Source organism: Montipora capricornis, chromosome 6, assembly GCF_036669925.1.
Source record: "Montipora capricornis isolate CH-2021 chromosome 6, ASM3666992v2, whole genome shotgun sequence".
NCBI classification, from domain to species: domain Eukaryota; kingdom Metazoa; phylum Cnidaria; class Anthozoa; order Scleractinia; family Acroporidae; genus Montipora; species Montipora capricornis.
In genome coordinates, this window is record NC_090888.1 from 66,411,159 (window position 1) to 66,423,475 (window position 12,317).

At 37.9% G+C, this 12,317-nt stretch overlaps 1 protein-coding gene across 1 annotated transcript; it reads left to right on the forward strand.

Moving 5' to 3' along the window:
- The first annotated feature begins 1,500 nt into the window (after positions 1-1,500).
- On the forward strand, positions 1,501-11,447 carry LOC138050757 (photoreceptor-specific nuclear receptor-like). Its single transcript, XM_068897043.1, has 4 exons — positions 1,501-1,651; positions 2,144-2,425; positions 6,715-7,272; positions 10,170-11,447. The coding sequence occupies exons 1-4, from the start codon at positions 1,624-1,626 to the stop codon at positions 10,409-10,411; spliced, it is 1,110 nt and encodes a 369-aa protein (XP_068753144.1). The 5' UTR covers positions 1,501-1,623; the 3' UTR covers positions 10,412-11,447.
- The last annotated feature ends 870 nt before the right edge of the window (positions 11,448-12,317 follow it).

The following is a 12,317-nucleotide window of genomic DNA, read 5'->3' on the forward strand; positions in this document are numbered from 1 at the left end:
TGTCAAATCTTATTCAACCTTTTTTATGTTCGCTTTCTTCAAACTTGTGGTAATTGGCTTAAGTCGCAATTTGATTCTCTTGGTTGAGACATTTTTACTTTGTTTTAAAGAGTTGATACAAATGAAGATACGTCGGTGAGTTCAGGGATTCAGGGCAGCATCTTTCATTTTTACATATCAAAATGAAATTCTGAACTTTGTTTCCAAAGAAATTTGATCTAAAAATTAGAATTTTCTTGTTTTTTCAGTTAATCAATCCCTCTCCAGGGTAAAACAGTCGAAGTTGCTTTTTACTGTCTTCATGCATTTGTATACTAAAGTTTGAATTACCAGTATCACTTGAAACTGGATAGACGAACCTGTTCGGGGAAGCCAAAAAAAATGACAAGTTACTTTGTTCGAGATCCTAAAAAAAATTACGCAAATGATACACACATTAAGCGAAAAGTGTGGCTCTTATGTGGCTAAAAGCGTTAATTTTTCCAGTAACCACTGGTCACAGAACTTTCCTTTCTCGCTTGAAATGGGCTACAATCTGCAAAGCAATTGAGAGTTATAAACATTTGTACTTTATCCAAGGGTAATCACCGAGCCAAAGTCTATGCATTCTTTATTAACATCATAGTTCGTGTTGACAGTCGGAAGCTGGGTTTTCGAATCAGATCACAATTAAAACTATTTTTGTGACAACAGTGTGAAAAAAAAAATCACTTGGCAATTATTATTTAATCTCAACTTGACGCGGTTCGCGATGGCAGGTGCCTTAGACAATACACCCGAGACACCAGGTCTTGATTTGTTCAAAGTTCTCATCTATAAGAGGAGGGGTTGAAACGTAGTTCGAAGAAACCATTTCAATGCTGTGTAAGCCATCACAATGCAATCTTAGAAGACATTCGCATGTCTTCAATCACAATTGCGTACGCGTGCCGCAAATTATCTTATTCACACTAAACGCACTAAGCACATAATGCTGACCGATAATTAAATTTCATGGTGTGAGATGAGCCGTTTGTAAGAAAACAAGGAGTTTTGAATGCGGTGATACTGTAATTAAAGAAATACAATAGTATCTTGCCAAGAGCGTTGAAAAAAACGGCTCTAGTGATATATAGGTATCGACCCACATGGAACCGACCTCTTCACGGTACGCGGTCTTCACGGACGAGCTATGTTTCTGAGTGACACTACGATTCTTTGAGCTTCTTTGTGAAGCACGTGTCGTGAAACCTATCTTCAAATTCCATATGCAAAGAATCAACATTTCAAAGCAATGGATTTCTAATTGTTTGGATGGCGAATGAAAGTGCAAAAAAAGCTGCAAAAACACTTTACCGCCCAAACAAAAGTCATTGATGAGCCGATTAAATTACAAAGATATTAAAGATCTGCAAAGTCTTTTCATCTGAGGCATCCAGGTTTAATTAGCAATGTTAGCCAATCAGGACGCAGTTGGGTCACGTGACATGCATGGCAGCTGGTCTGTCCACAACTACAAGGAGTGCTCGTAATATGCACAAGTCCAAAAGCCTCTTCACAGCGAGGGAAGACTATAAAACGCCAGAACGGTGAAGGGGAGGACAATTCACAAATTTTCATAAGACGTTTTTACACAATTCGACCATGGACTTGGATGAGCAGTCCGTCTTAGGTGAGCAAAATTACCGGAAGTTCAAGTTTCTCTTATTCCTAGGGATTCTAAATGACAATCTACGGAAGTTTTTCCATGGAGTGAGTCTAAAAGTTTAGAGTTCTTAAGAAGGTTTTACTTTTAATTAAAATCCCATTAGCGGGAGGATGATACCAAGAAGTAGCAATGTGTTCAAAATTCAAAAACGTAGAATGTCTCCATTTTTTTTCCCTTCTTCTACCTAGACAAAGTTATTCCACCGATTTTAGAATCAGTTAAATTGTTCTTGAGGATAGATTGCTTTTAAAATCTCTTATATTCTAATAGAGTTATGATTCTGTAAGGCCATAGAACGGGAAACATTTAATAATCCCTGAATCGCTTCATGCATCGATAACAATTATCGGCACCGATTCCATAAGAATTTAACACTTCAGCATCCCACGTCCCAATAAATTTAGTTAGGAAAGATTTTAGGACCTTCATCATTATTTTGACTGATGAATTCTTTAGATGACCACGAAATGGATCGAGAAGCTTCTTCGCCAAAGAAACTTGAATCTGTTGAACGCAAGCCAGAGGTTCTTTGTAAAGTATGCGGCGATATTTCGTCCGGTCGACATTATGGAGTATATACCTGTGATGGTTGCAGTGGGTTTTTTATGCGAAGCGTGCGAAGAGATATGGTGTATTCTTGCAAAGGAAATGGAAACTGTGTCGTGGATAAAAAGCGAAGGAATCAATGCCAGGCTTGCCGCTTCCAAAAATGTCTCGATGTTAAAATGAACCGTTTCGGTAAGTGAAGAAGTTAGTCGTAAAGTTACTTTTTCGTATTCATCAACAGTTCGTAATGTGCGCATTACGCCCATTTTTCTCTGCACTCGTTGGTAAAACAGTTAAAACATATACCCAGTCTATAAATTTTGTTTTCTTTCTTGTCACATATCTTAACAGAGGGGCTTAACCGAAACATTCTTGAATAATCGTTGAAACAACACATTGGTTGGTTTTTGTCCGAAGGATCACAGTGGTACGGACGAATAGTTTAGAACATAGCGATCTGTTTTGCCCTCAGTGGTATGAAAAAGGTATCGCTTTCTATCTCCTTTACGGAAAATTAAATTTTAATTTGGTGACAGAATGTTTACTGGAGAGATCCAAAATGTTAAAATTGCAGAAATTTGTCGAAAAGTTCTGAAAGTCGATTTCGAAGGATGCATTTGAGATGCCAGGCTAAGTTGAAGGGATGAAATACTTTGAAGGTGAAAAGGGAGTTGCTATCTTTAAATGTTTAGTATTTTGGAATTTCCTTTAATTTAACAACATGGTACATCTTTGTAAAATGGTATTTTGATACTCCAGTGGAGGTACATTGTTCCCTAAATACATTGAATTTCGAAGACTGCAATTAGTTTCAATTAATTTTTATAATGAAAAGGAAATGTCAAACTTTTTCCCCATTCTTCACCAACAACAAATCACTGTGTATTTTCCCAAGCTGCGGTCGAAGGACTTTCGCAATTAGACGTCTATTTATTTTCGGGCCGAGCCCACGAAGTGCGCTCAGAGATTAAAGTTTCCCAACAAAATGAGTAAATAAATGCATCTTAATAAAAAGCTAGCACGATATCGCGGGAAGATTAGAAAAACTGTAAATTGTTCAAAGTGATAATCAGAGGCCTTGCCCGAGAACAGCATATGTCCGTCTAATGAGCACAGGTGAAAATGATACTTTCAACGGATTCTTTACAAGAAAAAAAACATTTGGCTAAAGCTTTGAGCAAGGGTTACATTTTGATAAAGAAACGAAGTTTCCGCTACATTTTAGCGACAAAAAGCCGAGAAAATATTGTTTATGGCTTTTAAAACTTGGAGAAAATAGTCTGGTTTCATTGCGATAAGGTAAAATACGGCGTTCCGCAGGTGATTCTATGATCAATTGCGCGGAAAAGTTCATTCATTAAAACAGCCATACCGTGTTTTTCTTTTGAAAAGTAACTCACCTTGATTCTTTTCCAAACAATAAACTACGTTTCCAGCGATGAAACAATTGTCCCTATTGTCACTTACTCGTCCTGTGCACCGACGGCAAGCTACAGTTTTCTTGGCCTTTGCGATAGGTGCCCTCTTTTATGTAAATAAAAAGAAAATTACTTTTGCCAAGCTAGAGGGCCGGTGTTAATGTGATTACGGTTAAGTTGAAATATGAACAATTTGGTAGTTCCACGCCGCTTGTTTTGGATATATTAATATTACTGCTGATTTCCCATTGTGTAACTGGGTCCGGCAGTATGATCTCAATGATAAAATAAACAAAAACGCGTGGCTATCCTAAACACCCGAGAACGCCTTCCTTAAGCGCTATTTTTGTGCGAAGAGCTTAAAGCACACCAAATTGTTATTGCAGACATCGATACACTCCTTTAAAATGGCATCCTTTGAGCATGTAGATTTTTTTTTTTGAATCAGTTTCTCTAAATGAAAACAGTTGCTTTGCAAAGAATTTGTTTATTAAAAGTGCTAGTTAGAACGTGCGCTTAAGACATCTTTTGTTACCCATACAGTTGTTTTAAACAATGGTTTTCATTTTTTCTGACCCATATTTTCCATTGTTTAGAAACAGACATTACAATTTAACTCTGTTATAAACAGCTTGTGGCTTAATGGAATTCAGATGGGTTGAACTATGGTCTAAAATTGACGCAAATCTTTCTAAGAGCGAAGTGCCTTTAGTTACTTCAAAATTCCGCTCATTAAAAATGTTAGGAATATTCAGTATAAGATGATTTTGCCGTGACCTATAATGTTTCAATTTTTTTATCTTAAAACCAGGATTTAATGCAGGCAGGAGGCCCATACGCTGAAAGTATTTTAAAAGCCACAGTTAATTTGTAAGAAATCATCAATGCTATAAAAAAAAATTAGATCAGCCGAAACATTTTGCGGATCTTTATTTACGGCAAATAGAGGCTCTAGCTATAGCCATAGGAGAGCTAGTGGAGTTTCTCGATCACTCAAAGTAATGCAAATAAATTGAGTTTGTCGTGGTGAGATCAGTTCCAATCAGTATTACTAATGACCCGCGTCAAGTTTAATATCACTCCTTACACTTAAAGAATCTCAACTGTGGAAGTTAGGAAGTTCTTGAGAAGCTATCACAGGCAAGCCATTCAATTAAAAAAGCAATACCCTGAACAAAAGTCCGTAAAATTCACTGCGCTGCGACGAATGCATGAATTTTTGTTCAATTCGAATAAGACCAATGGACGAAAATGAGGAACCCGCAATTAAGGCTCAAATCCCCAAAACGCCTTTAGCTCAAATTGTGTACCTTACACGTTACTAAGCTGTTTGTAGTACGCTGAAGAATTTAGTGCCATTCTATTTTTTCTTGGTTCCTCTGGAAACCAATTTCAACTTTATCGTTACACACCTTTGACTGGGTCTGCCGGCATTGCATAGCAACCATTCGTGGTAATTCCATTTTTTAACCCAAGGTGTCAGGAACGACTTACGAATTGTATTTATGAGTTCGACTAGGTGTCAACATTCACCCGTTATGTCCAGTTTTGTTTCCACGGCTTTCAATGTAAAGAAAAAGGAACGCTCCATTGAATTCTTCAATGGACGTTTTAAGGAATGAAAAATTCTATTTCACAATGAAATCCCTTTACGTAAATCACTTTTTTAAATTCAAAGATAAAATTTTTGCGGCGAAGCATGCGAAAGGTGAAGTTTACTGCGAAAGTGCACCCAGTGAGTAAAAATTGCACAGTCGACAAAAGAAATAAGGAGAATTATTTTTTCCTAAAGTTCTGTTTTAGTTATTTTCAGTTAGTACATTCTTATGCGGAAACTGGAAAGAATTGAACAACAGCTGTGAAGGTTGATAATTATATTTCTAAGTTTCTTTTCACGTCAATAAATTTTAATAGCTTTGTCTCTAAGCCGCCTTGCCGGGACATTTTAAACCGATGCCATCAGACACAGACTATCCAATTTGTTTAGCAGTGCGTAAGGATATATGAACGTGCGAAAACGCACTCGTAGAGTACTATGTTGTTTGAAAAAATTTTAAATTAGCCGTGGCAAACCTTGGAGGTTTCTTATCAGTAGCGGCCGAATTCAAACACTCTTGACTCGCATATATAAATAAAACATTGCCCCGTCATCTCTAGACAATGCTTTGCTCATGGTAGTTGGGGCAAAAGAACTGTCAGTGTGTTGTTATTGTCCTCAAAATGTTCTGAATAGTTACAAATTGCCAATTCCGTATTTCTCAATTGCCCTCGGCTGCAAAAAGTAACGAATATTAACATGATAGGCATTTTCAAAAAGTAAAAACACTTAGCTTTTTAAAATTGCATCTTTAAATATTGTTGTCCCTGAAAATATTCTGACAATAAAGATCTTCAAAAAACAGCCTAAATTCTAATTAAGGACTTTTACTTTCATCTCCCTCATGATATAAGTATTAGTATTTAACCTAAATAACGTCTTGGAGAATACTGACTTCTCACTTTCAGTTGGTTTAGTCACACATTTTTTTATAGACGGTAAATTTTGCCGTTAATTTAGAATTAAGTCGTGGCTTCACTCCTTCGTCCTCCACCGTCAGAGAATAAACACGTTCGAACTTTGCTCAAAATTGGCCAATTTTTATTCCCGCATAGAATAAATGTTGATAATAGAATTGATAAATTTAACAGCAAAACTCTTCTTGATACCTTGTCAGTGTGAATATCGTGTGATAATTCCTCTTCCCAAAATTATAAACTGCACTACAAAGGTCACTTCGCGCGAACGTTTAAAATACAATAAGGAATGAAAAAATACAGGATGTGCGAATTTGGGAATATTAAGCTATTGACCTTGCGAGGTTTTGAGCTTGCGAACAGACCCAATTTCGTTTCTCCCTTAATTTAAACCTTAGTGAAGTTTTTGAGCTTTTTACTTCAAAAGATTTTGCCTGGTTTTGGTTCAAAGAGACAAATCTTCGAAGAACTGAAGCGGACTATGTTTCGCTAACTTACCAAGAACTCTTACTGAAATCAGTATATGTTTATCCTTTTTCACTCTTTCAGCCGTTCAACAAGAAAGACAACCAAATTCGACCAGGCTTCTTAAACCACCACTGGGAGACGAATATGCGAGTAAAATAATGAACAGCGATTTTCTGACCAGTCTGATCGTGGCAGAGCCTTGTCGAGACGCAATGCATCGCTTTGGGCATCAAACGCCAGGAATCCCTTTCCCCTCGCAACAAGAAATCGCTACATCCTTGTACTGTTCTACGCCCGATGCAATTTGCGAATCTGCCGCTCGTCTGTTATTCATCTCGGTGAAATGGGCGAGGAACATTCCTTCCTTCGTAAATCTACCATTTCGAGATCAAGTGATTCTGCTCGAAGAAGGGTGGAGAGAATTGTTTATTATGGGTGCCGTACAATGGAATATGCCCTTGGAAGTTGCACCGCTTCTAGCTGCAGCCGGTATGCACGTCGATAACACCCCGGCAGAGAAGATTGTTGCGACCATGGCAGACATTCGTATGCTACAGGAAATAAGTGCGCGCTTTCGAAGCCTTCAAGTTGGCGAAGCAGAGTTCGCGTGTTTGAAAGCGGTGGTTCTTTTTAAGTCAGGTTAGTAAGAAATATGAGGAACAATTTTCTTTGCCTTCAGATCGGGTAAATCAATCAGAGTTTGGTGTTAGTTTTAAAATCGAAAAAAATGAAAAGCTTAACTTCTTCTAAAAATATTCAATAAAAGCGAGCAAGAGATTGATATTTGCCTACCCCTAAGTTGGGAGATTTATTAAATTTCAGTAGAATCTATTTCAGTCAAAATTACCTTTTATAGCTAAAGCTGTTCGGCGCTATTTCTTCCCTCAAAAATAAGGTAAATGAGTTATCTCTTTGAAAAAAACCGGTTTTTAGTGAGTTTTAACTTAAAGTAAAGTGCAAGTTAATTAGTTCCCAGATCAATAAATTCGCGAAAATGAATTCAACTTTGCAGTCAACTTGCACAAGTGTAAAACATGTTTTGGGATCAGCTCTCGAACCCGAAAAGCCAAGCTCTTCGCGTTTTCGCTCTTTAACGCCACCCCTTACTGACTACTGACTATTAAATCGTCGCTTTTTAGTTTACGAAGGGTGTTTTTCTTTTCTACTTAAACACGTTTTAAAATAAGGCGGAAACATATCATAGCTACAGAAAATGAAATTTGCCATTCGGGAAATATTGACTGTTGAATGAGTCTGCCCTCATTTAGGGACAGGCGTCTCGCCGAAAATCTTCAAACTGACTTTTTGTTCTTAAAACGCACTAATAACTGAAATTAGAAGTCTTGTATTTTGAAAGTAAAATTTATTCAAGAAGAAAGTAATTCACATTGAGCTGAAGGGACTCACATGTAACTACCTCGATTAAAACACCTCAATTATTAGCGTAGCTCATAAGCTGAAGGGTGTTTTGGCCGCGCTTTATTAGTTGGTCATATCAATAACCATATCATACCGAAATCAAAGCAGCTTAATTCTCAATAATTTACATCTCACTTTGAGTCCTCTCAGCTCCTCATTCATAATTAAAAATCCATTTCTGCGTGATTGAATGCCTTAATAGGACTATGTGCATCTGTTATTGAAATGTGCCTAATTACAACGATTCTAAGTTTCACATATTAACCGCTTTAATTAAAAATGATATTTATACCATGTCATATTTAATGACCTTACAGAAACCCGTCCAAGTTGTTATCTATACGCTGTGTAATTCCATTTTATGGTAGAACTTTGGCGAATGAGGCTGTGTTTATCAACTTATTTGCCTGCAAGTTGATAAAAACCTTTCAGATTTCTTACGAGAAATGTGAAATTTCAAACAAAGCACACAGATCTAGAAATATGGCGTTTGTTTTATTTGTCAAAGACTTTAGAGTTTTGTTGTATCACTGTCGGAGTTCGCACTTTCCTTAAAGAAGTTCAAGTTGACATTGGTTTCATGAACGTAGAGATTACAAAAAAGCTCCACTAATGGGTGATCCCGCAAAGCGATAAATCGCTAGAACAGCGGAGTGTTTTAATTTTGTTTAAAACTGAAATCAAATCAAATAGGCCTTCAAAGATCGATCTAGCGCGCTTGTGTTGGTCAGTTGTAAAAAAAACCGTACCATTTTGATGATTAAAAAGCTACTTCAAGGAATTTCCAGTAGTTTATTTAGATCTTTCTAACAACAGCTTGTCTCTAATTATAAAGGAAAAATTTACTATAAATGAATAAAACATCTCGGAGAAGTCTAGCACAACAGATTGCTTGGTCTTAATCCTAAATTGTAAATAGATCCAATCTGTGGTTTGAATTTTCATATCCAAAAAAGATGGGAGTTAGAACATTGTGAACACGCTACAAAGGGGAATATCTTATTCTTCGTCCAGAACAAAATACTTTGTTTAAGCCGTGAGGTTACCAAAAGCATTGTCGATCGGAACTTACACAGCCATGCATGAAGAATATGTAAGAAGTCCTCCTTTATTCATGCTGAAAACAACACGTCGGTTTATTCTACTCTGCGGTTTTTTCGAAGCAGGTGTTTTTACTGTGAAAAATAATTCACTAAAAATCACTCTCGATCATTTAGCCACCCGTAATGTCTCGGAGGTCAACTAGTATTGAATAATAGATCCAAGTTTTCTTGCCGAAGAAGACCTCCGCTATGAAAGAATAAAAGTCAAATCACTGTGAATGGAAATTAAACATCTCAGTTTGGCTGATTACATTTGAGCAACGTCTTTTTTGCACAATTTAGCAATAAGTAACAGTCGTTAACATTCGGCGAGAAGATCGAAAGTACAAGGAAGAAACACATATGGACTAAAAAGGAATTTTAGTCGCTTAAAGCTGATGAAGTTTATTCTAAAGACGCCTTTGTGGCTTTTCTACAGATCATAAAATGACGTTTAGTAATTTTTCAGGACCAAAAAGTCAAATCAATTTACACCGGTACAACTGTAAAAATCAAAACCAAAATTCTACAAAGATCTTGAGGCCATCGTGCCACAACATTGTTCTTATTTTGACACACCATAACAGTCACAGCGTCCCAGTCAAAACAAGCATGCACTTGTCGGGAAAGAGCAAAAACTGATTTAGATGACAAAAGCAACGAAAAAACTCTTATATACTTTGCTTTATACCTGAAGAGCTGCGAGAGTGGTGAAACGGCCTATTCATTGTTTCTGGACACAAAAAGTTGAACGATAGTGATCTAAAAAACATAAAACAAACAGCGGCTACAAACACAATGATAAAACGCATTTTACTTTCGACTTGACGTTTTGTATGCTACAACGTACATCTTCAGAAGTGACGGTTATTGTATGTTGTAGCTTACGAAACGTCAAGTCAAAAGTAAAATGCGCTTTATCATGGTGTTTGTAGCCGCTGGTGGTTTTATGTCTTTGATTAAGTTGAAATGGCCAAAGAGCAAGAATATTTATGATATTGATCTAATTTTCTTTTCTTTGTTCCAAACATTTAGAGCTGAGAGGGTTGCGGGATCCTCAGCAAGTGGAATGTTATCAGGATCAAGCACAAATAATGTTAGGGGATTACATCAGAAGGCATTTTCCCGGTCAACAAGTTCGCTTCGGAAAATTGCTGCTGATGCTCCCTTCCTTGAGAATGGTCAACCCAAAAACTATAGAAGAACTGTTTTTTCGTCAGACCATCGGTAGTGTAGCCATTGAAAGCCTTTTATGCGATATGTTCAAATCCAGCTAGTTGAGAATTACATGAATGGCTTTTTCGACATTTTGGCTCGGAGAGTAGCGGCCTTCGATAAATTCAGATTTTGGAGAAGGGAGAAAAATCGTAGCGATAGTTACAAACGTTTTAGATAGGGAAAAGAGAGTATTTTAATCGATGTGAGACGTAGAGAGCAATGAACGGCAATTTGAAGTCGAGTTTATTGAACAATTGATTGCTTTGCTTTGCCCATCATTTTTCCTGTATGATCTCGTATGATCTAAAATTTAGAACACTAGTCCCGCCAAATTATGGCCAATCGGATTTGGGCCTGTTGACCACAACGCTTCTGATTGGTCTGCAACCACGAAGCCGCTTAATACAATATCATGGATCGTGTAGCAAGGGACAAAATACTGGCACGTTTTTTTCCCGGAAAAGTCCAGCAGTAGCCGTCGTAAAAACAGATGACACCGAAAACTGATGGGCCGCATTCCATGGCAGATCGAGACCTCAGGACTTTTGTTAGGGTTAATTACTAGTGCATACATATTTAGATAAATACAGATATGACAAAGCACATGACTGAATCAGCCGTAGCTGGAGGGGTCTAACGTCAAAATCCATTCCCCTTGCAAATAAAATCACTCATTGCACTCCTCGCAAACTAAAGTTTGAGCCCTTAACCTGAGTAAAAATTGAAGTCTGTGAGTTTGAGAAAGAGGAATTGGAAAAAAACATCCAAGAAGCTCTTAAGCATATGTTTACTTAACCAAAATAGCAGCTTTCCTTGGTTACAAGAAGGTGAAAGTTTACATTTTTTCTACTGGCTCCAGGGGCTGGTTCTTCAAAAATGATAAGGCAGCATCTGATGCACCCCATAGCATACACAGAAAGAGGTAACGCATATACTTGCATTCGGAAGTACGAACTCTAAGACTTGATTCACAGCACTGACTACGGTTTCGGTTTTAAAGCAACGGGGGATGTTCCTTCTATAAGTTTCCAGTCAAACTCAAGCTCCTGTACGACAAAATCTTGAGTATTGTTGGCGGGAGGTGCATAAGCGGCGCGGAGAATGGGGAGTGGTGCTGGTACTTCACAGTGCCCCTTCCCATTCTCCGCGCGGCTTTCGCGGCTCTCGCCAACAATACCGCCAGCTACGCGCACTAGCGTTAAGGACGGTGCCTACTATTGTTATTGCGCATACGTTCTGCGCATCTCAAGATACTCGGGTTTTCCCATTGGTGATGCTTACAAATACAGTGATATTTTTGCGCGGTTGAAAACTATCCGTAGAAAGTAGATCTAAGTAAGTACCATTGGTATCCAAAAAGAAAATATGGGGTAACCATGCATTTTTGTGAGATAAAAGAACGCCATACATTGCTTTGTATTTATTCATCAATTATCTTTGAAAAATGCTTGGTTACCCCCAATTTTCTTTTTGGATTTCAACTGCACTTGGTAAGATCTACATTTCCTGCATAATCATAAACTGGGGCAAAAATACCTTTGAACTAGACCCTCCGTGAGGGTACACTGGGTTGCCTGTGGTACGTGCACCGTTCCAGACAATTTTTTTCAAGTTGGGGGGTCATTAAGAAGTCATACCAGACGAGGCCCTTTGGCTCACAGGTCCTCACACGTTCGCACGACGAAACAGATCTGTCCTTGCGTAATATGTAGCTCTAACAGTGCACGATATTGTTTTGGTATTGTCTATCATTGTAGTGCCATGGTAGAAGTCTTGGGTAAATAGTCTGAGAAGACATGTGGTTACTAGCAAAGTACTGAACCGAGAAAGATTGAAGAAAATCAATGGGAAGTGAGAAACATTGGCTTCTGGGCTGACATGTTGATAAACTTGTTTTCGCGATAAGGTTAAGCGTGCCCTCTGAGCATCTGACAGCTTTGAAGTTAATCCCTAGGGGTTCGGCGG